The sequence below is a fragment of the Sapajus apella genome, unplaced genomic scaffold (assembly GCF_009761245.1).
Source record: "Sapajus apella isolate SASKATOON/1434 unplaced genomic scaffold, GSC_monkey_1.0 scaffold68, whole genome shotgun sequence".
Taxonomy (NCBI): domain Eukaryota; kingdom Metazoa; phylum Chordata; class Mammalia; order Primates; family Cebidae; genus Sapajus; species Sapajus apella.
Window position 1 is genome coordinate 5,924,625 of NW_022437008.1, and position 27,565 is coordinate 5,952,189.

The 27,565-nt window shown below is 56.0% G+C and overlaps 3 protein-coding genes across 10 annotated transcripts in view; 1 reads left to right on the top strand and 2 right to left on the bottom strand.

Moving 5' to 3' along the window:
• Positions 1 to 10: 10 nt before the first annotated feature.
• Positions 11 to 4,245, bottom strand: FXYD1 (FXYD domain containing ion transport regulator 1). Of its 5 annotated transcripts, none has more exons than XM_032249066.1 (8): positions 3,806 to 4,051; positions 2,893 to 2,957; positions 2,381 to 2,413; positions 1,804 to 1,878; positions 1,478 to 1,514; positions 539 to 588; positions 290 to 341; positions 11 to 148 (listed from the first exon to the last, which is right to left on the bottom strand). In XM_032249066.1, exons 2-7 carry the CDS (start codon positions 2,951 to 2,953, stop codon positions 319 to 321), a joined length of 279 nt encoding a protein of 92 aa, XP_032104957.1. In that variant the 5' UTR covers positions 2,954 to 2,957; positions 3,806 to 4,051; the 3' UTR covers positions 11 to 148; positions 290 to 318. The 5 variants fall into 5 exon arrangements, with proteins under 5 accessions (XP_032104957.1, XP_032104958.1, XP_032104959.1 ...); XM_032249067.1 differs by lacking the exon at positions 3,806 to 4,051 and adding an exon at positions 4,145 to 4,245 and having other exon boundaries at positions 13 to 148; XM_032249068.1 differs by lacking the exon at positions 3,806 to 4,051 and adding an exon at positions 3,259 to 3,408 and having other exon boundaries at positions 13 to 148.
• On the top strand, positions 99 to 18,806 carry LGI4 (leucine rich repeat LGI family member 4). Of its 2 annotated transcripts, XM_032249056.1 has the most exons (11): positions 99 to 180; positions 682 to 795; positions 6,405 to 8,588; positions 8,995 to 9,066; positions 9,342 to 9,413; positions 11,299 to 11,370; positions 11,481 to 11,552; positions 11,784 to 11,953; positions 15,964 to 16,128; positions 16,211 to 16,716; positions 17,823 to 18,806. In XM_032249056.1, the coding sequence occupies exons 3-11, from the start codon at positions 8,416 to 8,418 to the stop codon at positions 18,135 to 18,137; spliced, it is 1,617 nt and encodes a 538-aa protein (XP_032104947.1). In that variant the 5' UTR covers positions 99 to 180; positions 682 to 795; positions 6,405 to 8,415; the 3' UTR covers positions 18,138 to 18,806. The 2 variants fall into 2 exon arrangements, with proteins under 2 accessions (XP_032104947.1, XP_032104948.1); XM_032249057.1 differs by lacking the exon at positions 11,299 to 11,370.
• An 801-nt stretch (positions 18,807 to 19,607) lies between these two features.
• The window catches only part of FXYD3 (FXYD domain containing ion transport regulator 3), a 9,227-nt gene continuing 1,269 nt past the window's right edge, over positions 19,608 to 27,565 (bottom strand). Inside the window, exons 1-8 of one of the 3 annotated variants that reach the window (XM_032249069.1) lie at positions 27,196 to 27,295; positions 24,272 to 24,323; positions 22,226 to 22,258; positions 22,084 to 22,107; positions 20,479 to 20,553; positions 20,365 to 20,401; positions 19,986 to 20,023; positions 19,608 to 19,826 (exon numbers count right to left, since the gene is read on the bottom strand). In XM_032249069.1, the coding sequence (XP_032104960.1) occupies positions 19,807 to 19,826; positions 19,986 to 20,023; positions 20,365 to 20,401; positions 20,479 to 20,553; positions 22,084 to 22,107; positions 22,226 to 22,258; positions 24,272 to 24,311 (267 nt within the window). In that variant the 5' untranslated portion in view covers positions 24,312 to 24,323; positions 27,196 to 27,295 and the 3' untranslated portion in view covers positions 19,608 to 19,806. Of the gene's footprint in view, positions 19,827 to 19,985; positions 20,024 to 20,364; positions 20,402 to 20,478; positions 20,554 to 22,083; positions 22,108 to 22,225; positions 22,259 to 24,271; positions 24,326 to 24,436; positions 24,474 to 27,195; positions 27,296 to 27,565 lie in introns of those variants that run through there. The other 2 variants (XM_032249072.1, XM_032249070.1) reach the window with 2 other exon arrangements.

The following is a 27,565-nucleotide window of genomic DNA, read 5'->3' on the forward strand; positions in this document are numbered from 1 at the left end:
CCGACTAAACGCTGTCGAGAGGAATACACGTTTTATTGGAAATCTGGGAGGCAGGGGGAGTCTGCGGGGGCAGGGCTGGGGAAGGGGCGGCGGAGGGGGCGGTGGGCGCGCAGGTGGAGCGTGGGAGACGTCAGGTGCCAGGGGAGTCCTGTGGGGGTGAAAAGGGTGAGAGGCGAGGGGGTACGTCCAGCCCCGCCCCTCGCTTCCCTCCCACCCTGGCACTTGGCCCCCTCCCTGTCCCGCCCTTCCTCCCTCCTTCCCTCCTCCCGCCGTGTCAGAGCTGCAGCACCTGGCTGGGTTCCATTGTGCCAGGTGTTTCTACCGCCTGCGAGTGGACAGACCTGGGGGGAACACGGAGGTCGGGGGGCAGTTAGGAGGGGGATCCTCAGCTCTCGGGCAGGAGGGGCCCACGGCGGGGCAACTCCCTGCCCTCCGCTTTCAGATCCAGTCCCTCCCTCTATGCAACCCGAGAGGGCCAGGAAAGGGGTCCTTGGAACCAGCCCCCTCCCCCCAAAACCCGCAGTCTCCCCAAACTCACGGCGGATGGAGCTGCGGAAAGTTCCCTCCTCTTCATCGGGTTCCCCAGTCCTGGTAAGACAGAAGCAGAGAGATTTCGGGATGGAAAGGGGGAGAGGTTGCCCTTCTAGGAACCACCCCCCAAGTACAAGCCTCCTGTCTCAGACTGGTGTAAGGAGGCCCAGATATGGACGAGAGGCAGGCTCGGGGTCCGCCAGAAGTGAGGAGCACCCAGGAGCAGCTTAAGTGCCTGGCAGGAGGCTTCCAAGCCGGTTAACAGTGAGTACCTCCGCGGATTTGGAGGCGGGGATACGAAGTTGTAGGGGAGGGATGGTCAAGGGGATTTGGCAGACTGCCACGTGATGGCCTGGGCTGGAAACCCAGAACCCATCTTCCACTTGAGTGATCTCGAGAAAAGGGACTTTACCTCCCTGTGCCTCAGTTTCCTTATCTGTAAAATGGAGTTAATAACTCCAAGAGGAAGTGAAACCGTATCTGACACGTGGTACAACACCCAATAAATATTGGCTACTACTTATGATAATATCTATAATTGTCTAACATATTCAAACATTGTCCATGCTTTAACATTTTATTTGAAGATGAATCAAAGAGCTAGGAACAGGACTCCAAGCTAAACTGAGCCGCATGTGAGATGATCTCATTTCACCGCCGTTCCTTCTTTCCTGCACTTGGTGTTATCACGATTTGTGATTTTTCTATCTGTGGGCTGTTGGAACCCATGGCCACCGCCTCCACTAGCCTGGGAGCTCGGCCAGGAAGGGCGGGAGGTTTTTTCCTCGCTTGGGCCCATGGCCTGGCTTGGGCTAGGGCACATAGTAGGTGCTTAAAACATAGTCGCTGATGGGGATCGGGCTGCAGGTCAGGGGGACTTCCCGCCTCACCCGCGGGGCCCTCCAGAGCGGGAGGGGACTAGGGATGGCCGGGAGGAGCGTCTTACCTCTGCTGCTGGTTGAACTTGCACCGGCATCTTCTGCCTGTGGGCGTGGAGAGGTAGGAGAGGCTGAGGCTCCCTTCCGGCGGGCGCCACGCGGCGCTGTTGCTCCAGCTAGGCTTCGCGAGGGGCGGGGCTTCGGCGACGGGGCGGGGCTAGAGGCGGGACCGGGGTCCGGGGCCAGGGAGCCGAGGTAGGGTAGGCGGGGCAAGGCCGGGGAGGGGCTGGAGAGGGGAGAGGCGGGGCCAGGGCGGGCCCGGGGAGCCGGGCGGGGAGAGGCGGGGCCAGGGACAGCGCGGGTAGAGGGCGGGGCCGGGAGCTAGGACACTCACTGAGCACGATGAGGATACCCAGGATGAAGAGGATCCCGGCGATGATGAGGCCTCCGATCCGCAGGGACCGGTAGTCTGTGGGCGGCAGAGCAGGGAAGGTGAGGGCAGGGAGGACAGGAGGGAGAATAGGAGAGGGGCACAATGGAGAGGAGGGGACAAGGAGAAAGGATCAGCAGGAAGGAGGGGAGAAATAAGATCAATTAAGGGGGAGCAGACAAGGGAGGAGGAAAGTGGGGGACGAGGGAGAGGAGAGGGGTGTATAGGATGTATAGGAAAAGGAGGGGGTAGGGAGGAGGGGAACAGAGCCGGAGAGAAGATGGGAAGAAGCAGAGGAGGGGCCACGAGATGCTGATAGGGACCCAGGCAAAAAGAAGAGAACAGGGAGGCGGCTCACGTAGCGACACAGAGAGACACAGACAGGGGGAGATGTAGATAGAATCAGAGACGAAGTACAAGACAGAGGGAAGGAGAAGGACAGAGATATCAACACTGGGACTCTGGCGGAGGGAGACAAGGAATTGAAGGACCAGCAAAGCCAGGCTCTACCCCGAGACTCTCAAAGATAGACCCCTCTCACCGTAGGTGAACGGGTCGTGTTCCTTTGGACTTTCTGGAAAGAGAGAGAAATCAGGGGTTGAATGCTTCCTGGGGTCCTGGACAGGGAGGGGCATAAGGAGACCATTTGGGTGCTCTGCCTTGCTGGGCTGAGAGTATGAGGGTGTCTAGGCAGGCTGCCCACCCTCTCTGGGCTGCCCTGGCAGTTCCAGCTGCCCTCTCTGCACTGTTCCGGATGGGGCAGGGGGCACCTAACTGCCCCAGCTCCCTGACTCATGGCAGGCTGTCTGTGACCCAGTTAGCCCACCAGGGATTCAGCCCCATCCCACCCAACATTTACCTGATCTGGGGCTTCCTCTCCCCTCCCGCAAATCACAACCTGTGACGGAAACCCATGTGGAGACCCCCAAACTTCTTGGTACCCAGCTAACTCAGTCTAGGTTGGGGTCTCCAACTTGGTTCTTTCTTGAGGTTTGGTCCCCGCTGCCACCCCTGGGGCTGAGGTGGGTGGCAGGCAGCCTCCCTTACACTTACCTGCTTTGGCCATGGTGAGGAGACCCACACAGAAAACCAAGATGTGGCCAAGAGACACCATTATCCTGGGGGAGACACCACCAGTCAGGCAGTGTGTGCCCTGGCTCCCCAACATAGGGCGTGAACCCAAGGGATGAAGTCAGAGACAGTCCAGGGACTGAATCAGAAGTGTTTGTTCTCTCGCTTGGTGGCTCCGAGGAACAGGGGTATCCCAAGCTTCATGGGGACACAGTGTCAACAAAACAACTTCCATGATGGGGGTCACACAACAACACAATGTAGAGGGACAGGGGTGAGACACACAGTCCCCAGGGTCCTCCCTTGGGCCTCCACCTCCCGCAACAGGCCCCCGGTTCCCAGACCTACCCTGGCAGGGGGAGAGGAGGAGCCGGCTCACACAGACACAGAGCAGGAGACAGCGGGGCACACCCAAGTCCCACCTGCTTACACACCCAGCCTCACTGCACCCCTCGAAATCCCAGCGCCCTGCCCTCGCCGCCCGCCCGCTCCCGGCCTAACCCTGGGTATAAATATCTCCCACTTCACCCTGGAGGAATTCCGCTCGCTCAAGCCACCATGGCAACAGCCAGACTTCCCCCACTCGGGGGGTCACGCACAGCCCTGCCGGGGTAAGGCCCAGCTGCCACATCGCCACAGGCTGCCCTTGTGGGAAAGGCCACCCCGTCTCCTCCCTGGGCAGCAAGGAGAAAAGGAAAAGACGGCCCCTCTGCCCGCCTCTGGGTGACATCTTTCACAATCGGATGTCAGGCAAGTGACATGAGGCCCAGGCAAGTGGGCCTGAGAGATAGAAGACACATGCCGGGGCAGGGCTGCACGCACAGACACACACACACACACGCACACGCACACGCACACACACACACTGGGGCCGGAATGGACATGAGACAACAACCTCTCCCCAAACTTCTGGTTGGAGCAGGACGTGGGGTGTAAACACCGTCAGTCTTCCAGTCCTCCTCCTCTGGGCCTCTGGTGCCCCCAAACAGTGACGCAACCAGCCCTGCACACGTGCGTGTCCAAACTCCACACCCTGCCAGGGTACACGCACACCAGCAGGGCAGGGAGGAGTTGCCCACGCTCCCACCCTGCAGAACCCAATGCCCCAAACACACTCCCTCCCTCTTGGGTTGGCCTGCCTGGGAAGCCTCGGGCTGGCCACTCCTGCTCCCAAAATAGGCAGCCCAGCCAGGCTAGGGGTGAGGCCTGGAGGGGAGGAGTGGGGAACGCTCACCCCAATCAGGCTGTCCCCTGCTGAAAGGAGGCCCCCAAAAGTCCTGCTGTGCCCTGGGGGCTGAGCACTTTGGACCCCCTGGCCCAGAGCTGGACGCGCCGCCCCCAGCAGGCCCCCCTCCCAGCCCCACCCCACCCTTGCCCTCCCCAACCAGCAGCTGTAACTGGAGCTGGGGCTGGAGGGGGGCCAGGGGGCGGCCCCCAGCCCAGACCGCCCTGGCCTGCTAGGTTAACTCTCTCAGCTCAGATGGAGGAGCAGCCGGCAGCCGGCAGGCGGGCTGGAGAGGCCAGGAGGATTGTGAAGGACAGGGTTGTGAACACACACACACACACACACACACACCCCTTTGAGAGCTTCTCGGCTGAGGTGCCTGCCCCCTGGGAATTGGGCCCAGCCAGGGCCTAAGGTCACCCAGCCTGACTGCCCAGGAGCCCACTGACCTCCGACCCCAGTGCTCCAAGGGGTCCTTAACAGGACTGTTTTAGAGGGCGGGAGGGAGGTTTGTGTGTGTGTGTGTTCCTGCGTGCGCGCATGCTATCTGCTGCGGTGAGATCCCCAGCAATGCACACCAAACACACACACACACACAGACACACACAGAATCCCAAAGACCCAGATACACAGGTACAAAACCAGGCAAAACCACATATGTATGTACATCCACAGAGGCAGACACACACAGAATGACACACCAATAGAGAAACCCAAAGACCCGGACACAGCCAGCACCTCTTCTGCCAGTCACAAAATACCGAAACAAGCACATTTATGTCTACACAGACCCACGCACACTCATGCAGTTGGATGGCCATGCAGAGACACTGTCAAACACACAGCCACGCCGCCATCCACACTCACAAAGTGGCCTTAAAGATGCACCTCGCTATGGAAACCCACCCACAAATGGCCACACAGAAACACACAAATATGCGCACATTGCACGTAACTGCAGTCAAAGATACTAACATGCCTGGGTGCGGTGGCTCACACCTGTACTCCCAGCACTTTGGGAGGTCAAGGCAGGCGGATCACTTGAGGCCAGGAGTTTAACACCAGCCTGGCCAACCTGGCGAAAACTCATCTCTACTAAAAATATATATATACCAAAATTAGCCGGCCATGGTGGCATGTGCCTGTAATCACAGCTGCTCTGGAGGCTGAGGCAGGAGAATCACTTGAGCCCAGGTGTCGGAGGTTGCAGTGAGCTGAGATCACACCATTGCACTCCAGCCTGGATGACAGAGCAAGACTCTGTCTCAAAAACTGAAACAAAGGAACAACAACAAAAAAACCCCAAAGGTGTAGACATGCAGCCAGCATGCCTACGCAGCCCCAAAGATAGCAGGCCGGAAGCTGTGTACACACAGGCAGATTTCCATAGACACAGACACACAGGCAGAAACACAGGACAACCTGCCGCTCTCACACATACCCACAAAAGCAGAAACACACACACTTGTTCACACCCTGTGCTTGGGTGAACGGGCACATGGCTGGCCACAGTGACAGACATGCGGGCTGACACATTTGGATGTTCACATGTTCCAAAACCATAGATATGTATTTGACCCCACGCTTTCCTTCCTCTGAGCTCTTGTCAGGGACAGCACACCTGGCGTCCCCATAGGCAGGCCAGGTTTATAGGTCCTGGTGACAGAGACCTGGAATCAGGCCTGGGCACTGCACTCCTGGTTAGGTGAACATGAGCAGCCCTGTGACCTGTGCCTCATTTTCTCATGCTCCAAAATGGAAAAATCACCAAGGTCACATGTGTAATCCTGGGCAGTGTTCAGAGGTCTCTGAACTTGACATTGTCTTATCATTAACTCCATTTTTTGTTTGTTTGCTTGAGACAGGGTCTTGCTGTTACCCAGGCTGAAGTGCAATGGCACGATTCTTAGCTCACTGTAGTCTCAAACTCCCTGGCTCAAGTGATTCTCCCACCTCAGCTTCCCGAGTAGCTGAGACTACAAGGGTTCCATACTGTGCCTGGCTAATTTTTTTATTTTTTGTACAGTTGTGGTTTCACTATGTTGCCCAGGCTGGTCTTGAACTCGTGGCCCCAGTCGATCCTCCCACTTCAGCCCGCCAAAGCGCTGGGATTATAGACGTGAGCCACCATGCCCGGTCCATTATTATTGTCCTTGTCATCCTCCTCCTTGTGAACTGGAGTGAGGAGGCTGCTGGGCTGGGCATGCTATGAGAATGGGTTCAGACCCCTCTGTGTCCCTGGCACTCAGCTCTCCAACTTCACTTTCAGGGACCCTGTTTATCATACCCGATAGTCAGCAGAGGAAGCCAAGAGCTGAAAGGCATGGCTCAAACCACAAGCTGCTGGGGTCTGCTCCTCTAGGACCTGGATCCGGAGCCCACCCCAAAGCCTGCTGACCACTGTGGGATGCCCACCTGTGCTGAACCCCAAAAGGATGAGGTGCCTCCATCACCTGAGTCCTCTCCACAGCTGGGAAGTGGGTGCCACGATTGCCCCCATTTGACAGATGGGAAAACTGAGGCCGCACAGGACTGGGCCTGGAACCCAGATCTGTGTGACCTCCAAGCTAGTGCTGTTAAGACCCCTTATCCTCCAACAAGGCTTTGGACGTGGGCACCAGTGTCGAGCAAGGCTGCATTCCTCAATCACAGGGCGAGTCTTGTCCCCAGGTGATAGGTGGTACAGCCTAGGGGTTAGGTTTAGAGCTGATGAGAGCCAGGAAATAAATCACATAACTTCCCTGTGCCTCAGTTTCCACATCTGTAAAGCAGGGAGAGCAGTACTGCCCATCTCACAGGATGGCTGTGAAGACTGAGTGAGTAGATTGCCACCTGGTTGCAGCTGAATAAACATTACTACTATTTCATGTTGGCTAACAAGTGTCATTGACTTATTTTTCTTATTTAATGGACAGAATCTATCCAAATGACTAAAAGCTTAGTCCAGATTAAAACAACCAATTATCCATCTATCCATGAACTCTGATCTCCAAAGAAAGAATGCAAAATAACCTGGAGCGGCCCTGGAGCCGATGCCTGGGTTTGAATCCTGGCTGTGCCCCCAGCTGGGTAGCCTCAAGTTCAGGTTCTTTGACCTCTGTCTCCACTTCCTCCTGCTTTATAGTGGTGATGGTAACAGCACCAACCTCAGAGGGCTGCGGCAAGGTCAGAATGAGTTAATGCGTGCGTTTTCAGAACAAGGCCAGGAGCAGAGTAGACACTGAAGAAGGGGTGGCGTGATCATCATCTTCTTCATCATCATTGTCATCATCATTATCATGTCCTTGGGTTGGTGCCGCCCCCCAGTGGGTGTTGAGCACTCGAGGGTTAATTTCAGGGTAGGGGAGGGAGGCTGTGGGCTTGGGGCCGGGCAGAGGTCCTGCAGAATGTGACCACCAGAGGGAGCAGCTGGACCTGAACTGGCCCCACTGACAGCGCCCAACGCGCCCTCCTGGAGCCAGGGGAGGGGGCTGGCAGAGAGTGGCCAGGATGGGATGTCCCCAGCCCCCAGTGGCCTCTCCTCCCACCCAGCCCCGGTCTGCAGAGCCATCCGGTCCCCACCCTGGTGACATCCTCCTCCTGCTCCCTCAGTAGGGTCGAGTGGGGAATCTGGAGAGGGGGCTGGCGGGAGTGGCAGGGCGGCTCCAGCCCTTGATGGCCCCTCCCCCTCCTGTGGGGCCGTCCAGTCCCTTCCCCAAGGCCGACCTTCCCATGGCCTCTGACCCCCTCCTCCTCCCCACCCTACTCTGCCAGGCGCACCGGGTGTCCAGAGAACCCCATTCCCAAACCTTCAGGGAGCAGGGACGTGGGAGGAGGCAAAAAAACTACAGGCAGGGAGCTGGAAGGGGGGTGGGGGGGGCAGGAGACAAGAAATCAAGACACCCAGCAGTGTGACACACACACACACACACACACACACACACACACACACACACACACTCACACACAGAGGCCAACAGACAGCTACCTAAAGCCTGAAAGACTGACAGCAACACAGAAAAAGACAGAACGAGAGACAAAGACAGAAATAGAAACAGACGAACACGCAGATTCAGAAACATAGCGACAGAAAGCCAGGGAGAAAGAGAAAATTAGACACCAAGGAGATACGAACAGGGAGAGAGGCCAACTGAAAGAAAGACGGAGAAGAGGAGAGAGAAGCCAGGGCCCAGCGTGCCAGCAGGCGGATGGAGGGCGGCCTGGCGGAGGAGGAGACGTAGTGGCCTGGGCTGAGCTGGGTGGGCTGGGAGAAGCTGGTGCCTCAGCGAGGGGGTGGGGACATGGGAGGGGCAGGCATTCTGCTGCTGCTGCTGCTGGCTGGGGCGGGGGCGGTGGTGGCCTGGAGACCCCCAAAGGGAAAGTGTCCCCTGCGCTGCTCCTGCTCCAAAGACAGTGCCCTGTGTGAGGGCTCCCCGGACCTGCCCGTCAGCTTCTCTCCAACCCTGCTGTCACTGTGAGTGTCTGGCCCTCTGCATGCCTGAAAGTGGGGATGGAAGTCCTGGGACCCCAGAGGTTGGGATGTGGTGCTGAGTCCCCAGGGAAACGGGGGCCCATCAAGATCTTGGGAGATGGGCAGCAGAGGCTGTCGGGATGCCTTGCAGAGGGCTGCTCGAATCTGGGAGGAAGCAGAGGGAAGCCCCAGAGGGCAGGGACAGGATTTGAGGCCTGGGAGGAAGGTTGAGTGCTGTCAGGGTCCTTGTCAAGCCAGGAAGGCAAATGCCTGCCTCCCCTGGCATGCAGGGCAGACACACCCAGGGTCAGGGTGGCACACTGGGGTCTCCCAAATGGCAGAAGCCTCTGGTTTGGGACTGGAGCATTGCTGTGGTATCCCCTTCACCTACCATGGCCCACGTCTCCAGCTCACTCGTCAGGACTGGAGTCACCCAGCTGAAGGCCGGCAGCTTCCTGAGAATTCCATCTCTGCACCTGCTGTGAGTGGGGCCTGGCTGGGCCGACGACCAGCTCAAGGGAGTGGACATTCGTGCGCATGTGTGGGAGTGTGGGCTCACACAGGTGTCAGGTGGGCGTTCATGCATGTGTGTGGGGGTGTGCATACACGTGTGTGCAAGAGCATTTGTGTCCCTGCACATACTCACACCTACTGCCACGTGTGTGTGTGCCCATGCCTGTGTAGGCTGAGGGTGGAGGCCAGGGTTGAAATATCTGCAACAACTCTGGAAAAATTTCTTTCTTGCACCCCTGCCAGCCTCTTCACCTCCAATTCCTTCTCCGTGATTGAGGACGACGCGTTCGCAGGCCTGTCCCACCTGCAGTACCTGTGAGTGAGGCCAGGGGATGGAGGCAGGTGGGCCTGGGAGAAGGAGATGGGAGCTGTGGTCCTGAAGAGAAGGTGTTTGGACATCTGGTGGGAGGATGTTGATGAAAATGGCAAACCCAGTGGTGACGATGCTTTGGGTGATATTGATGAAGTTCTCAGGGCTGGTGTCAATGAGGCTTATCAGTGTTGATTATCACCTAACTTCTCTGCTTCAAGATCGACAAAGGGCCCGGATAACCAGATCCTGATTCTGGCTCTACGTGACTCAGGGGAGCCCAGGGAGGGTGTAAAGAAGTCAGAGACAAGAAACATTTTAAGGGGCTGGGTGCGGTGGCTTATGCATGTGATCTCAGCACTTTGGGAGGCCGAGGCAGGTAGATCATCTGAGGTCAGGAATTCGAGACCAGCCTGACCAACGTGGAGAAACCCCATCTCTACTAAAAATACAGAAAATTAGCAGGGCGTGGTGGTGGGCACCTGTAATCCCAGCTACTCGGGAGGCAGGAGAATCGCTTAAACCCTGGAGGCGGAGGTTGTGGGGAGCCGAGATCACGTCATTGCACTGCAGCCTGGGCAACAAGAGCGAAACTCCGAAACATTTCAAATGAACAGGAAACAACTCTGAACTAGGTGGTGGTGGTGGTGGTGATACTATGGTGGTGTTGAGGGTGGTGCTGACAGTGATGCTGACGGTTGGGTAGCGGTGGTGATGGTGGTGGCGGTGACAGTCACAGCATGACAATGCCGGCAGTGGTGTTGCTCATGGCATTGATGATAATGGCAGTGATGATGATGCTGTTGCTGCTGCTGATGTGGGGTTGGTGGCATTATTGATGATGATGGAGTGGGGATGATGTGGCTCACTCGAGTTGTCCTGGTGCTTGAGGAGGCAAGGCTATGCGTTCGAGGCCAGGCTGGGCAACATAGGAACCTCTCATTCATTAAAAAAAAGAAAAAGAAGAAGAAATGGATGATGAAGTTCTTGGGGCTTGTGTCCCTGACAATTATGAATGTTGTGGGGGTTGGTGAGTACAGTATTTGTGTTGGTGTTGGTGATGGCTGTGGGTAGGATGCTGGGGGTGGTATTAGGGCAGTGTTGTTGGCACTGGGTTGGTGATGATGGTGAAGGTGTTGGTATTTACAGAAACCGGCAGCAGTGGTACTGGCGATGGGTGAACATGTGCATCTTGGGCACAGTGGAGGTGCTGCTGGTGTTGGCAGCGCTGGTGGTGCTCATGCGGATGTATGAGAGCACAGCAGTGGAGATGAGGGTGGGAGTCTTTCTGGTGTTGGTCATGAAGGTTGAGTTTTTGGTGAAGATGATCAGTGTTGGTGGGGTAGAGTTTGGTAGTGATGATATCGGTGTTGGTGTTGATGGGAGTGGGTGGTGACGGTCATATTGGTGACGATGATGCTAGTGTTGGTGATGACAGTGACAAGGTATGGTGTTGGGGATAATGGCAGTTATTGGTCCTGGGTTGATGATGGTGGTAGAGACATGGATGTGGGTGTTGGCACTGGTGATGGTCATTACGGATGATGCTGGAGGTAACGTGGTGATGTGGGTGCTGGCACTGGTGATGGTCATTACGGATGATGCTGGAGGTAACGTGGTGATGTGGGTGCTGGCACTGGTGATGGTGTTGGTGGTGGTGGTGGCAGGACAGTGTGCACAGTGAAGCTCGAAATGACTATAGGGCAAGTTTCATGGCTCCTAGAATTGATGGCTGGGACCTTGGCAAGGAGAGGTTTCTAAGATGCTTTCCCTGGGATTGTTCATGATATTGGAAGAGAATTCAGCACCTTCCAGTGGGCCTATGTCTTTCATGGGGTGCGTTCCCTGAAGCTCAGTGGGCCTCCCCATCACCCCAGCTTCCCTCCACAGCTTCATCGAGGACAATGAGATTGGCTCCATCTCTAAGAACGCCCTCAGAGGACTTCGCTCACTCACACACCTGTGCGTGCCTCCACCGCCCCAGCCCTCCATGACAGGCACCCACGCTCCACCACCCGGGGGACACGGGGTATCCTGGCGGCTGCTGACAGTGCCTTCTCTTCCTCTACCAGAAGCCTGGCCAATAACCATCTGGAGGCCCTCCCCAGATTCCTGTTCCGAGGCTTGGAGACCCTTACTCACGTGTGAGGCTCATGGGGGCTGGGAGTGTGGGGGGTTGGGGAATGTTTGTGTCGAGGGGGGCATCCATGTCCACTACTGGTTGGCATGCATGCATTTGGCTGAGGTGGTTCTTACGTATTTTTCTTACCATGATGGGGCACCATCTCTGGGGACACTTGCCTGGGGAGGGGGCAGGAGCGTGGCCCCCAGGGCGTGGAAGCAGGTTGCAGCCCCTCAGCAACCTCTTGCCCCAGGGACCTCCGCGGGAACCCGTTCCAGTGTGACTGCCGCATCCTCTGGCTCCTGCAGTGGATGCCCACCATGAACGCCAGCGTGGGGACCGGCGCCTGTGCGGGTCCCACCGCCCTGAGCCACATGCAGATCCACCACCTCGACCCCAAGACCTTCAAGTGCAGAGCCATAGGTGGGGGGCTTTCCCCATGGGGTGGGAGGCGGGGAGACCCAGGGAAATGGCTGCCTCACTCCCCACCCTGCCGATTCCTGCCGTGGGGAGACCCTGAGCAAGCAGGAGCACCTTGCTGAGCCCCAGTTTTCTCATCTGTAAAGTGGGGGTAATAAACCCTGACATAGGAGCGCCGCGGGAATTCAAAGATACGTCCTCGCCTGTTTGGCATTTGGCGCCGGGCCTAGGACAGAAGGCCCTTATATCTTCACCCTTGTTAACATAAAAGCAACCACTTTAAAAATTCTTCGTTACGTGCCAAGCATTATTGTAAGAACTGCAGGTGCAAAGTCACCTCACTTACATTGACTCATCTTTTCTTTTTCTTTCTTTCTTTTCTTTTTGAGAGAGTGTTTCTTTCTTGTTGCCCAGGCTGGAGTGCAGTGGCATGATCTGGGCTCACCACAACCTCCGCCTCCTGGGTTCAAGCAATTCTCCTGCCTCGGCCTCCAAAGTAGCTGGGATTACAGGCATGTGCCACCACGCCTGGCTAATTTTGTATTTTTAGTAGAGACGGGGTTTCTCCATGTTGGTCAGGCTCGTCTTGAACTCCTTACCTCAGGTGATCCGTCTGCTTTGGGGGAGATTACAGGTGTGAGCCACCGCGCCTGGCTGACTCACCTTTTCTATAAATAGATTTTGGTGACTTTAGGCAGTGCAGAAAGCATGATGAGGCCAGCTCTGGGTCTCGCCCTCAAAGAGTTAAATGACCAGAGGAAGGCAGGCCCAGCAGGACAGCCCAGGACCATCTGGGCAGGATGGGGAGGCCCAGCCAGAGGGGTCAGGGCAGGGATGGCGGAAGCCATGGGAGCTGAGGGAGCCCAGAGTCAGGGCCAGGGCCACACAGAGCTGGGGGACAGGAAGGAGTTTAAGCCTGAAGGGTCTTTACACAGATGCTTTTCTTTTCTAAGTGTTGGGATCTCAGTCTGTCACCCAGGCTGGAGTGCAGTGGCGCCATCATAGCTCACTGTAGCCTCAAACTCCTGGGCTCAAGCGATCCTCCTGCCCCAACCTGCCAAATAGTGGGGACTACAGGCACATGCTACTGTGCTCGGCTAATTTTGTTTAAAAAACTTTTTTGTAGAGACAGGGTTTTGCTATGTTGCCCAGGCTGGTCTTGAACTTCTGGCTTCAAGTGATCTTTCCACTTCAGCCTCCAAAAGTGCTGGGATAACAAGCATTCGCCACTGCACCTGGCCACAGATGCGATGAATACAATAACAACAATTGTTATTATCTGTAACAATATACGTATATAATTATTATCGACATATAATTATTATTATTCTAAGTGTAAGAAAGACATGTTTTTGGTCCGTGGGACACACAGAAGAAGGAGACTTAACTTAGGGAGTCCCTCTTCATTCAAGTTATCCAACAAACGTTCACTAACATTCACGCATGCCCAGCCCTGTGAGAAGTGAGGGTCACTGCGGTTGGGACCTGAGCCCTGGCCTTACGGGACTTACCGTCCTGGGAATTTGGGGAGACAGACATTTAAAAAACATAGTACAGGCTGGGCACAGTGGCTCATGCCTGTAATCCCAGCACTTTGGGAGACTGAGGTGGGCAGATCACCTGAGGTCAGGAGTTCGAGGCCAGCCTGGCCAACATGGTGAAACCCTGTCTCTACTAAGAATACAAAAAGTAGCCGGGCACAATGGCGGGTGCCTGTAATCCCAGATACTCGGGAGGCTGAGGCAGGAGAATTGCTTGAGCCCAGGAGGCACAGGTTGCAGTGAGCTGAGATCATGCCACTACACTCCAGCCTGGGCAACAAGAGTGAAACTCTGTCTCAAAAAAAAAAAAAAAATTGCACAGATAAATGTGTGCTATGCATTGTGATAACTACAGGGAATTATGAGACAAGGGAGGTTCTTATGACAGTCAGAGAAGGCTTCTCTGAAGTGGGGACGTTAGGTCTCAATGTGGCTAAGTGAGGAACAGAGAGAAGGGCTCTTCAGAGAGAAGGAACATCCTGGTGGGTGGCCCTGAGGCAGCATAGAGCTTGCCCTGTTTGAAGATCAAAAGAAGGCAGGTGTGGCTTAGGGGTGGTGAGTGAGGGACAGCTATGGATTTTGGAAACCACAGAGAGGAGAGCAGACTTTATTCTGGGCCATGGGAAGAATGGAGAGTTGTGTTTTTTTTCATTTGTTTATTTGTTTATTTGAACCGGGTCTCACTCTGTCACCCAGGCTGAAGTACGGTGGCACAATCACCACTTACTGAGACCTTGACCTCCCCAGGCTCAGGTGATCCTCCTGACTCAGCCTCCCTGGTGGCGGGGACTGCAGGTGTGCCACCACCGTGCCCTGCTAATTTTTGGTATTTTTTGTAGAGATGGGGGTTTTGCCACATTGTCCAGGCTGCTCTCGGACTCCTGGGTTCTATTGATCTACCTGCCTTAGCTTCCCAAAGCTGGGATTAAAGGCGTGAGCCACCACTCTCGGCCAAGAGTTTTGAGCAGGAGGTGATTTGCTAGCCATTGAAAAAAGATTTGCCCTTTAGGTGGGCATTATAGGTAATTTGGCTCATTGCTTCAACACTGGCACCCGGAAACAGGGCCTGGCAAGCAGAGTGAAATATTACAGCCTGGATTTGATTGCCCGGCTCCCCCACTAACAAGCAGAGTAGCCTTGGTACCCCAGCAGCCACAGAAGCCAACCCGCCGTCACACTCAAAATATCATGGATTAAGGACGGAGGGGTCTGGAGCAAGCTGTCCAGGTGTGCAGGGCAGCCCCTGGGCATCGTCCTTGCTTTCATGTTTGAAGCCAGGTTGTGGCATATCCACATGTGAGAAAGGAGACCAAGTTGGGACAAGCTGTTTCCAGGCGTGGTGGCTCATTGCACTCATCACATCTGCCTTTGTTCCACTGGTCGCTCGGTCTCAAAACAGCCACATCTAACTTCCAGGGAGGGCGGTGAATGGAGGTCCAGGAGAAAGCAGCCTCTAGCTGGGTGGCCTGGTGACCAGCTCAGTCCTGTCTCTTGGAAGGTGGGAAAGACGGATTTTGTTGGATAACTGGCTGCCTGTACCATTTAGCCTTCGCTTTCTCATCTGTAAAGGGGAGATCATAACAGAATGCACCTCAGAGGGGTGTTGTGAAGTTAAATGAATTAACTGAGATGTTCTTTCTAAGGGATTATTTGGTGATGCCACAGAGCTTATAAAATAAAGCTTATCATGCTGTTGTGAGTTAATATGTCTATGGTCAGGTGTGGTGGCTCATGCCTGTAATCCCAGCACTTTGGGAGGTCAAGGCAGGAGGATCTCTTGAGCCTAGGAATTCTAGGCCAGCCTGGGCAACATAGCAAGACCCATCTCTACAAAAAAATAAAACATTAGGCAGGCAGGCCGGGCATGGTGGCTCACACCTATAATCCCAGCATTTTGGGGGGCCGAGGCGGGTGGATCACGAGGTCAAGAGATCGAGACCATCCTGGAATACATGGTGAAACCCCGTCTCTACTAAAAACACAAAAATTAACTGGGCATGGTGGCGCGGCCTGTAGTCCCAGCTACTCGGGAGGCTGAGGCAGGAGAATTGCCTGAACCCAGGAGGCGGAGGTTGTGTGAGCTGAGATCATGCCATTGCAGTCAAGCCTGGGTAACGAGCGAAACTCCGTCTCAAAAAAAAAAAAAAAAATTAGGCAGGCATGGTAGTGCATGGCTGTAGTCTCAGCAGCTCAGGAGGCTGAGGTGGGAGGATTCCTTGAGCCTGGAAGGAGGAGGCTGCAGTGAGCTATGATTGTGCCACTGCACTCCAGCCTGGGGGACATAGTGAGACCCTGACTCAAAACAAAACACCCCCCAAACCAAACAAACATCTTCAGATCAAGATTCCAGTTCTATGACCCTATGAGGGGAGTACCATGAATGGCCCCATTTCAGAGATGTGCAAACTGAGGCTGGGCCATGAGGATCCTTGGGTCCCCGGGGGCCTGCCTGACTCTCTGCTCCACCCCCAGAGCTGTCCTGGTTCCAGACGGTGGGGGAGTCGGCGCTGAGCGTAGAGCTCTTCTCCTACCAGGGGGAGCCTCACATCGTGCTGGCACAGCCCTTCGCCAGCCGCTGCCTGATCCTCTCCTGGGACTACAGCCTGCAGCGCTTCCGGCCGGAGGAAGAGCTGCCCGGTGAGCCCCTCCCCGTCCTTCCGCCTGCCCAGCAGCCTGCCTGGCCGGCCTGACCTGCCCCTCCGCTCCCACCTCCCCACAGCGCCCTCCGTGGTGTCCTGCAAGCCGCTGGTGCTGGGCCCCAGCCTCTTCGTGCTGGCTGCCCGCCTGTGGGGGGGCTCACAGCTGTGGGCCCGGCCCAGCCCCGGCCTGCGCCTGGCCCCGACGCAGACCCTGGCCCCGAGGCGGCTGCTGCGGCCCAATGACGCCGAGCTCCTGTGGCTAGAAGGGCAGCCCTGCTTCGTGGTGGCCGACGCCTCCAAGGCGGGCAGCACCACGTTGCTGTGCCGCGACGGGCCCGGCTTTTACCCGCACCAGAGCCTGCACGCCTGGCACCGGGACACGGACGCCGAGGCCCTGGAGCTGGACGGCCGGCCCCATCTGCTGCTGGCCTCGGCCTCCCAGCGGCCCGTGCTCTTCCACTGGACCGGTGGCCGCTTCGAGAGACGCACGGACATCCCTGAGGCAGAGGATGTCTACGCCACACGCCACTTCCAGGCTGGTGGGGACGTGTTCCTGTGCCTCACACGCTACATTGGGGACTCCATGGTGAGGCTGGGCCTGGGGGAGGAGGGGGCACAGCCAGGCCTGACGCTGCAGCTGACTCCCTTTGAGGGTTGGCTTTTTTTTTTCTTTCTTTCTTTGTTTTTTTGAGACGGGAGTCTGGCTCTGTTGCCAGGCTGGAGTGCAGTGGCACGATCTCGGCTCATCTTCGCGTCCTGGGCTCAAGCAATTCTCCTGCCCCAGCTTCCCAAGTAGCTGGGATTACAGGCGCACACCATGATGCTCAGCTAATTTTTGTGTTTTTAGTAGGGACAGGGTTTCACCATGTTGGCCAAGATGGTCTCGATCTCTTGACCTTGTGATCCGCCCACCTCGGCCTCCCAAAGTGCTGGGATTACAGGCGTGAGCTACCGAGCCCCGCCTCGAGGGCTGGCTTTTCAGCATGGACCCAGTCTTGCACACTAAGCCTCTAAACTCTGACCTAGCCTCACATGCCGACCTTTGAACCAGGACCCCACCCCACACTGATGCCAAGACTGTGACTCCCTCAAAGCTGGCTGACTCCAAACCACTCCCCAGTCCCTGACACTGATGCTGGCCCCAACATCCTGATTCTACCCCCAGATGCTGGCTCTGTGACTCAGATGCATTCCAGACTTCGCAGCCACACCAATCCCCACCCTGACACTGAGCCCCCCCAGGTTCACACTGGGGTTAAGCCCTGCCCACTCTCTTTCTGCAGTGAGGTGCAGGCAGGGGAGGGTTCTGAGCCTGGAAGGGCCCTGATCTGACTTAGGTGTTCACGGGGTGGTGAACAGACTCAGGGAGCAGGGAGAGGAGCCTCAAGACCAGGAAAGAGGCCGCCAGGATGGTCCAATTGGGAGGGGATGGAGTGCTGCCAGAGGTGGTGGGAGAAATGTCCAACTATAGTAGGTGAAACTGAGTCCACGGCTGAGTGCTTCTGTGTGGGGTGTGAGGGCAAGAGAAGGGCTCAGAACTCCGTGTGTGTGGCTGAACAGCTGGCTGGTGACCTTTATGAAGATAAGAAAGCTGTGGGAGTTTGGGGACCTACAGGCTTCTGCTTCCAAGCTATTCCAGGGCCCTCAGAGCCCCCCCGGGACCCCAGGCTCTCACCGGCCACACCCCCACAGGTCATGCGCTGGGACGGTTCCATGTTTCGTCTGCTGCAGCAACTTCCCTCAAGAGGTGCCCACGTCTTCCAGCCCCTGCTCATCGCCAGGGACCAGCTGGCCATCCTGGGCAGCGACTTCGCCTTCAGCCAGGTCCTCCGCCTTGAGCCTGACAAGGGGCTCCTGGAGCCACTGCAGGAGCTGGGGCCCCCAGCCCTGGTGGCCCCCCGTGCCTTTGCCCACGTCACCATCGCCGGCAGACGCTTCCTCTTTGCTGCTTGCTTTAAGGGCCCCACCCAGATCTACCAGCATCACGAGATCGACCTCAGTGCTTGAGACCCCCAATGGGACTCTGGGCATGGCTGGGGCCCCTGGATGGCCCCTTGGCTGGTTCCCGGCCCCACTTGGGGTGGCGGCTTGCCTGTCAGCTGCTGACCACGGGCCACATTCATCAGTCACAGGTCTAGACCTTAAGCCCACGCACCTGTGGGGGGACATAGAGGGTCCTAGCCTAGTCGACCTCCCAAGCTGCTCACAGGTCTAAAGCAACATCTGGACATCTCTGCTGGGGCAGATTCCCCATCAAAGGCAACCTGGGGGTGCAGGCTGGTGCACTGCATGGAGTCGAGGTGGGGGTCACGTGCAGAGCTCCATGAGGTCTGGAAGCTCCCCTCTCAACCTGCTCCCACCCTGGTCCCCCTGAAAGCACTGAGGGATTGATGGCATTCCTTTCCCATTCTAAACTCCACACAGCCGATCTGCTTTCCTGGAGAAGCGCCAAACTCGAAGACAACTCAGCGCTGGGCGGGTTCCCCTCTGCTGCTTGTGCGCATGCGTGCGGCCGCCCTGGGCGCTGTGCCTCTTGCGCCTCCTGCGCGTGCGCGGGACACAAGGCGTGACAGCGAGAAATGTCGCAGGGAGCCCGGTGCCCTCCTGGATGGGCGACGGGGGCAAGGACAAGAAGAATCCGAGCTCAATAAATGCGCTGTGCACCCGCCCCGCCCACTGTTGTGGATCCCTGGGAGAGGGTATCTTGTGAAAGCGGAAGTGGTGTCCCTGGAGCAGTGCTCGGAAGGGCCCAGGCGGTGGACTCGTGGTTATGGAGGGACTCAGGGGATGTTTGAGGGATAAAAAGGCATGATGAGGGGACAAGTCACGAGTTTATTTGGGTCTCTTTTTGGGTTCATGTCTCAGGACATTGGAGGAGATATTTTCGGGTGTTTTGAGTTTTAGGCATTTTGTGAGGTGGTTCATGGGAACATTTTGGATGCCTTTTTAGGTACTGGGGAGTCTCAAGGGAGTTTGAGGCTTGTTGGAAGTTCTCACGCTATGCGGCCATTGTGTATAATTAAGGGCAGCATAGGGAATTATTTAAGAGGCTTGCAGGGACATTTGGGTATTTGGAAAGATCTTGTAATAAAGTGAGGTCTCAGGGGTGAGTGAGAGGGTCACAGGGTCTTACTTTTATAAACTGTCTGGACACTGCCATCATGGTGGGATGATCCTATGTCCCAGTTTTCCTGGGATGGTCCAGGGTCCTCTGGAATGTTCCAGTGTTCCATCTGGTTAGAGCTCTCTTTCATTCCTTTTGGCCACTAGTAAATCCCAAATTGCATATGAGGTTCCCAGGGTCTAGGAGGCAGAATGCAGGCCTGTGCCGTGCAACCAGCCACAAGGGAGCAGGCCTGTGGGCTTTTCCCAACAAGCAGGCTCAGCTGCCAGCCTCTGTGCCAGCCTCCAGGGCACACCGACCTTCTCATGGCGCCACAAGCCCCACCCCAAGGCACACATAGGAAGTCTCCAGGCTGCTTGGGCAGAGGCACAATCATGTTAGATTAAAAATTGAACAAAGAGACCCTCCCACGAGAGATGAGATGATGAGGCCTTTCTGTGCAAGAAGTCCCAGCCGAGGAGGAAGAATTCCATTCTGGAGTTCAAGTTTCTGTGCAGAGACAGGACCCGGGGACAGAGAAGGGTCCTCCACCCAGTTTCAGTTGGTCTGTCCTCAGCAGTTATGGGCTGAGCCTGGGAGAAGGATGGGGTCAGTTTGTGAGGGTGGACAGAGTTCTTTCTTTCCAGTGTGCATGCGCATGCGCGCGCGCGCGCGCACACACACACACACACACACCCCCCACCCACCCACCCACTTCCGTGTTCCCTTCAGCTCCGTGCTGTCCATCTTACCTGGGGTGATGAGAGGTGGAGCCTCCCCTGGACGGTGACTAAGGAGACAAAAGTGGTGAGACCTTTGTCCACCCCATTTGTCCTGTCCCTCCAGGTAGAGGGTTCTCAGCCTGTCCAGACTTGTTTTCCTGGCTGCTTTTCCACTGGGGGGGAGGGGCGGGGAGGGGGGTTGTGCAATCCCAGGGGCTAATGCATTTCAGGATTTGGGGCCCTCTGGGGATTACCAGCTAGAAACAATGAACCTGGGAAATCTTAGCGGCAGGAACTCTGCGGGGCAGAGTCTGGAGACCTCTCCTGCTGGGAGAGCTAGCCCTTTCAGGCTGGAAAGCATCTAGCCAGGCTGAGGCAGGCGGGCATGCCAGAACAGCACACATCTTACCCCGGCTTCTGGCGGAACTTGCATTTGCATTTCCCACCTGTTAGGGAGAGGTGAGTGGTCAGGGGAGGGAAGCCCCAGCCCCGCCCCACCTGCTCCCCCAGCTCCTCCACTCACTCATGAGGATGATGATGCCCAAGGCACACAGAACCCCGGCACAGATGAGCCCGCCAACCCGAAGCCTGTGCCAGTCTAGGAGGAAAGAGGAGAGGACCTCAGTGCCAGGCTGTGTCCTCCCCATCCATCCTGCCATCCTCTTGATAAATACGTATGGAGCACCTAGGATGCGCAGGGTGCCAGGAACACCACAGTAAGAGAACAGAGTCCGAGGTGCTCACATTCTAGTGCGCACACCAGCAAACAAGATCTGTCATCGGGGTCAGGCGGAGATGGGTGGTCGGAAGAACAATAAGCAGGGTGGGAGCTGGAAAGACAGAGGGCAGGCTGGGCGTTGTGGCTGACACCTATTAGGATAGTGCAAAAGTAATTGCGTTTTTGGCTGGGTGAGGTGACTCACACCTGTAATCCCAGCACTTTGGGAGTCCCAGGTGGGCAGATCACCTGAGGTCAGGAGTTTGAGACCAGCCCGGCCAACATGATAAAACCCCATCCCTACTAAAACTACAAAAATTAGCCAGGTGTGGTGACGGGTGCCTGTAATCCCAGCTACTCAAGAGGCTGAGGCTGGAGAATCCTTTGAACCTGGGACCTGGGAGGCAGAGGTTGCAGTGAGCCGAGATCTCGCCATTGCACTCCAGCCTGGGTGACAGAGCAAAACTCTGACTCAGAAAAAAAAATAATAATAATAATTGCATTTTTGCCATTAAAAGCAGTTGCAAAAAACACAATTATTTTTGCACCAACCTAATATAATCCCAGTGCTTTCAGACTTCAGGAGTTCTAAACCAGCCTGAGCAACATAGCGAGACCCCATCTCTACAAAATATACAAAAATTAGCCAGGCATGGTGGTGCACTCCTGCAGTCCCAACTATTCAGGAGGCTGAGGCAGGAGGATTGCTTGAGCCCAGGAATTTGAGGCTGCAGTGAACTATGGTCACGCCACTGCACTCCAGCTTGGGCAACAGAGTAAGACCCTGTCTCTAAAAAATTAAGTCAGGGGGCAGCTCTTTTAGAGGGAGTAGTAAGTGAAGGCCTCTCAAGGGGCTGCATCTGAGCAGAGGTGAGGGAGGGAGCCATGCGGGTCTATGGAAGGAAGTGTTCCAGGCATAGGAAGCAGCAAGTGCAGAGGTCTGAGGCTGGCAGTGTGTCTGCTGTGTCTGGGAGGCTTGGAGCAGGAGTGAGGAGCGTGGAGGAGGCGAGGGCAGAGCGGGGAGTGCGGAGCAGGTCACTGGAACCTGGAGGCCAGATGGGGGTTTTGACCGAATTGCTCACTGCCTCCAGCGAAGCTGCTGCCTGAAGTCCAGGAAGTTTTCTCAAGTCAACACTTCTCCCAGCAGTTGATCTGAACCAAACAATGGGTCCTTCCAAACTGTCCTCACCTCCTGCTTGTGTCTAACCATCTTGCTGGAATAGAACCTTTCCAAAAGCCAGGTTGCCGCCTCTAGTTCCTTTAATCCACCGTGTGGACCATTCATTGCCTCCATCCTATCTTTGTCCTGTGATGCTCACATCAGACCCTCACCCAACCCTGTGTGGGAACCCTTGACACCAAAGCAATATGTGGGGTTGAAGGGAAGGGCATGGGGGCACCAGCTCTCACCATAGTAGAAAGGACTGTTTTTATCTGCAAAGAAAGAAATCAGATCATGAATCCAGGATAACAGCCAGGAGCTGTTATCAATCAGGGCCCCCTAAGGGAGAATTTGGGGGTGGGACGGGTGAAAGAGTCCAGTCTGACTCACCTTCCGGGTCATTGGCATCCAGGACAGGCAAGCCTGGTGGGAGAAGAGAGGAGGGAGCAGAGATGGTGATGCTGGCCTCAGCCAAGCCCTTGGAGCCTCAGAGGCCTCGGGAAAGGGTCCCCTGAGGGACAGGGGTCGGATCACTGAGCAGCCGCCTCATCCCATCTTATCCCATAGTGGAAACGTAGACTCGCCCACTCAGCCCCACACCTCCGAGTCAAGCCAGCATTCTGCCACCTGAAATTGGGTCTAATCTGGGAGGTTTTTGGCCACCGTTTGGTCTCATGTTTCCAGACACGTGGTTAATCTATGCCTCCTGCAGCAGCGGGGGACTTTTCTGGTCAAGATGACAGATGGTTTCAGTTCCCAGCTTCCTGTTTCCCCAAATCCTATCATGCTCAAAGACCATCCTCCTGTTTCCGCCGTATCTACACCCACCTGGTCTGGTGTTTGCATATTATTGAAAGTGACTGACTATTATACACTTAAATAGACTTTATTGAAAATGTGATTTTATATCACTACCCTGCGGAGAATACTAGTCTTGCCCTACGTAATGGATAAAAAGTATGCCTGTAATCTCAGAGCTTTGGGAGGCTGAGGTGGGAGGATCCGTTGAGCCTGGGAGGTCAAGGCTGCGTTGAAAAGGTAAAAAAAGAGCTGGGTGCAGTGGCTCAGGCCTGTAGTCCTGAGCTTTGGGAGGCCAAGGTGGGAGGATTACTTGAAGTCAGGAGACCAGCCTGGCCAATATGATGAAACCATGTCTCTTCTAAAAATACAAAAATTAGCCAGGCATGGCGGCACACGCCTGTAATCCCAGCTACTTGGAGGCTGAGGCAGAAGAATCACTTGAACTTGGGAGGTAGAGGTTGCAGTGAGCCAAGATCATGCCACTGCACTCCAGCCTGGGTGACAGAGCAAAACTCTGTCTCAAAAAAAAAAAAAGGAAAAAAATGTATGTTGGAAGGCGTTAAAGGTGCAGTTGCACACAGCCGAGCCTGCTCCTTCAAGTTTTTAGAAAATGTACAAGAGAACTGGCCGGAGAGTTATCTTCTTTCAGTGCTTTGAAGGTGTCATTTCTTCTAGCTGCCCTTATTTCTGTTTAATAGTCAATCAGGGCTGGTGTGGTGGCACACACCTGTAATCCCAGCACTTTGGAAGCCTGAAGTGGGAGGATCAAACTCAGCCAGGGGTTTGAGACCAGCTTGGGCAACATAGTGAGACCCCATCTCTGCAAAACATTTAAAAATAAGCTGGGCATGGTGGTGTGTGTCTGGAGTCCTAGCTGTGTAGGAGGCTAAGAGAGCAGGATTGTTTGACCCCAGGAGTTCAAGGCTATGGTTAACTGTGATCGTGCCATTGCGCTCCAGCCTGAGCAATAGAGACTCAGGAAAAAAAAAAAAACAGAAGAGAGTGAGAGAATGGGGAAGATGGTGACTTTGCAGCTGTGCAAGCCAGCTCTTCCTGTGTCTCCCTGGCAATCACTGGTTTGACTTTTCTTAATTTTTTTTGAGACAGAGTTTCACTCAGGCTGGAGTGCAATGGTGCAATCTCAGCTCACTGTAACATCCACTTCCCAGGTTCAAGCAATTCTCCTTGCTCAGCCTCCCAAGTAGCTGGAATTACAGGCGCGCACCACCACACCTGGCTAATTTTGTTTCTCTATGTTGGTCAGGCTGGTCTTGAACTCCCGACCTCACTTGATCCACCCGCCTTGGCCTCCCAAAGAGCTGAGGTTACAGGAGAGAGCCACTGCACCCAGCTAATTTTGTATTTTTAGCAGAGACGGGGTTTCGCCGTGTTGATCAGGCTGGTCTCGAACTCCCGACCCAGGTGATCCTCCTGCCTCAGCCTCCAAGAGAGCTGGGATTACAAGTGTGAGCCACTGCATATGGCCAGTTTGACTTTTCTTACCCTCAAGGAGATGCTGTCCTAACATTTACCATCTCCCTGGGGAGGTAGAAAAGCACAGGAGAGAGACAGAGGCTTGGCTGTCCCCCAGCCGGGGGATCCAGGGGAAAAAGCAGTGGAGGGATTGGTACTCACCTGCCAGGAACACGAGCAGGCCCAGGGTCACCTTCTGCATGTCAGAGTGCTGGCCTAGAGGGGTGGCGGGAGGTCTGGCCTTAGCAGCGCCACTGGGATGCTGGCCCTGTGCCTGTGGCTCCCCAACCCTCCTCCCCTGCTGCCCAGGTGGGGTGTGCAGCTCACCCCAGGCAGGCAGGCTGGCACTGGGACTCGCTGGGCTGAGAGCAGCCGTGCCATGGAGTGGGGCCTGGGTGGAACCCAGGCCTGACTCGGGAGCAGCCGTAATAACTCACTGGACACCGACTTCAGGCTTTCTGTGAATCGCCCACCACCAAACGGGAGTGCCACTGCCTGCTGTTACCCTTATTGGACAGATGGGGAAACTGAGGCTCTGAGAGGTGAAACTAGGTGCCCTCGCCAGGAAGCAGGATTTAAAGCAGGCCTGGCTCCCCAGCAGCTGCTCCTAACTCAGGGCTGTAAGGGCCTTGGGTGTTTGGGGAAGCGGGGTGCTGGGAGCCAGGTGGCAGGAGGCCCGATTCCCCGGAGTGTCTCCACAGACAGCTCGGAGCCTGCCTGGCCCTGCCAGGACATGGCAGACTTCAGGCTGCGGACTGAGCAGGTTCTTCAAGCTGCTCAGGGCAGGGTGTGGGAAGGAGATGACTTGAGGCTGGGACTGTGGGTAGAGGGAAACAAACTTGGCTTGGCTGCATGTTCCCCTGAACCTCCCATCCCCTCACCCCTACCCTCGCCCTTCCCAGTCCCAGCCCTGGCCCTGCCTAGCCTGTGTCCCCAGCCCAGCCCCTGACCTGACCCCAGGCCCTCGAGGCAGCAAACACTTTCTCTTTCCCAGACAGGCCTGCTCAGCAAAAGGAACGCGTTTCTCTCTCCCTCCTGACCTGGTATCAGTCCTGCCCTCCCCCCAGCCTGCGAGGCTACAGCAAGCCCCTGGACGCTGTGCATGCCCTTCCCCGCCCTGCCCCTGCCCAACTGCTGAGCACATAGTTATCATAATTTTGTTTTTTTTGAGGCAGAGTTTTGCGCTGTCACCTAGGCTGGAGTGCAGTGGCATGATCTCAGCTCACTGCAACCTCTGCCTCAGCCTCCCGAATAGCTAAGACTACAGGCAAGCGCCACCATGCCCCACTAATTTTTGTATGTTTAATAGAGATAGGGTTTCACCATGTTGGCCAGGCTGGCCTCAAACTCCTGACCTCAGGTGATCTGCCCACCTCGGCCTCCCTAAGTGCTGGGATTACAGGTTTGAGCCACCGCACCTGGCCTAGTTACAATTTTGATAGCGAGAGCTGGCACTTCCTCGCCCTCGCCCTGGGGTGCACACTGACCTTGCTGTGTCCTCCCTCACCTAACCTCCCAGCAACCCCGAGGTCATCCCCTAGTCCGCATTTCATAGATGGCAGAAATGCTGAGGGTGGTGCCAGCACCCAATGGTGCGGGTGGTCCCTGCTGGTTGGCACAGACTCCTCCCTCTGCCCGGCACCCCCCCCCCCCCCGGGGCCTGGGAATCCTCTCCGCTTCCCGGTTAATTCCAGATGCTGGACTCACAGTTTTAGTTTGAGCATCCATTTCTTTTCCTTTTTTGGGGGGTTGGGGGGGGAAGAAAGCCTGAGACTTTGGGAGCTTTACTGAGGCCCAAGAAGTGTTTAGAACCCCCAAGAGAGTGGGGATGGGGGAGCTGGCATGGGTGGGTGGGCAAGACCACGTGGTGGATATGGGCACAGGTGGTAGGTGGCCTGCCTGTGGTCTGAAGCTGTCACCCACGACCATACGAATCCTGGTAATCCCCGCAGATGCGGGCTGAGTGTCTGCCCGCGGGGCGTGTTCTCAGCTTCCCACTTTTTAACTCATATAATCTCTGCAGCTTCATGCAGGGGCACTATGATTAGCCCACTCTGCAGCTGTAATCCTGTGACCCTGCAAATTCATCTTAAAGTCCTATGCTCTGTCACCATGGCTGTTGAGTCTCACCTCTTAAGCCTCTTTCCAGGGGCTCCTCCAAGCCACCTCTGGCCTGCGACGCCCCACTATTCCCCCTTCCCATGTTGTCATCCAGCCGAGACTGACAGATGGTATCTGCCTCGCCCAGCCTCTGCATAACAATGTCCAGCCCCATATTTCCGGAGGCTGCGGGGAGCCGGGAGCTGGGTCTGCCCTCACATCCCCTGTTCAGGCTGTTGTTTGAAGAGGCCCCAGCTGCTCCTGAACCGATGTGGTCGGTGGGCAGGTTAGAGAGGAAGGCAGCCCTGCAGCTGGCGCTCTGTCCACCTGCTGTGATTCTTCCTGGCCACGAGGTCCCAGTGCCCACCTGAGGACTGTCTCCCCAACCTGCCCTCTGCTATCCCCAATTCCTCCATGACATGGGAGAAGGGGCTCATCTTCAAGGGCGAGCAGAAGGGTCCCACCCACTCTGTGTACCTCAAACTTCCCAAGCAACTCCCCATTTACAGCTTCCCCCAGCAGCTCCATCCTCTTTTCCTAGAGGTCTCCAAAATCCAGATTCCCCGCAATGCCTGGACTCCCTGGGTCCACCCAGCACTCCTCATCCATCCAGATGCCCCGAGTCCATTTACACACCACTGGTCCACTTGGATACCCCTACCTACCCAGGCACCCCCTCTTCTCCACTCGGATATCCCCAGCCCAGATACCCCCAATCCATGCAGGCCTCATTCTTCCCAGACAACCCAACCGCACTTACAGGTTCTGCCCTCATCCAGCCGGCTCAACCAGTCGCTGAGAGGAGGCTAGGGGGAAAGGGCCGTTAGGGGAAGGGTCTTTCTCCTATCTCCTGGCTCCAGAAACGCACCTCAAAAGATTTTATGCTCTTTAACAGCTGAGCTTCTATGTGGTGGGGGCAGTGGGTGGGTAGGTTCTCCCTAATTTAGGGGCAGAGCCAGGGAGGGCTTGGAGGAAGGGGCCCCAGCTGCTCACCTATGTGGTTCACCAGGCTGATCAGAGGTTCCAGAAGTCGGGGCTGCCAGGCGGAGTCCTGCCTTTATCCGAAGCTGCCACGCCCTAAGCAAACCTGGGCAGGTAGAAAACAAGTTAGATGCCCTAAGGCCCAGGGGCTCCATTCCTGCTCTTAAAGAGACAGCTTCACCCCCCCCCCAGCCTCAGGCATCAGGTTGCTCCCTGGGATTCCCAGGGCCACAGCAGCCTCAGGTGAGAGGGAGAATTAGATGGGCTGGAACTCGGCCCCTGGAATTAAGGAAGGAGCTTTATCCAGTCTCCTGATCCCAGGAGAGGACCTTAAAAGGGGAAGTTCTGGGGGTCTTTTTTTTTTTTTTTTTTGGA

Coding starts and splice junctions, on each gene's coding strand:
- FXYD1 (XM_032249066.1), bottom strand. CDS start 2,953: ATGGTGTCTCTTGGCCACATCTTGGTTTTCTGTGTGGGTCTCCTCACC. Junction 2,414..2,892: donor CCTCACCATGGCCAAAGCAG/GTAAGTGTAAGG, acceptor CTCTCTTTCCAG/AAAGTCCAAAGGAACACGAC. Junction 1,879..2,380: donor ACACGACCCGTTCACCTACG/GTGAGAGGGGTC, acceptor TGCCGCCCACAG/ACTACCGGTCCCTGCGGATC.
- LGI4 (XM_032249056.1), top strand. CDS start 8,416: ATGGGAGGGGCAGGCATTCTGCTGCTGCTGCTGCTGGCTGGGGCGGGG. Junction 8,589..8,994: donor TCTCCAACCCTGCTGTCACT/GTGAGTGTCTGG, acceptor CCACGTCTCCAG/CTCACTCGTCAGGACTGGAG. Junction 16,717..17,822: donor GCTACATTGGGGACTCCATG/GTGAGGCTGGGC, acceptor ACACCCCCACAG/GTCATGCGCTGGGACGGTTC.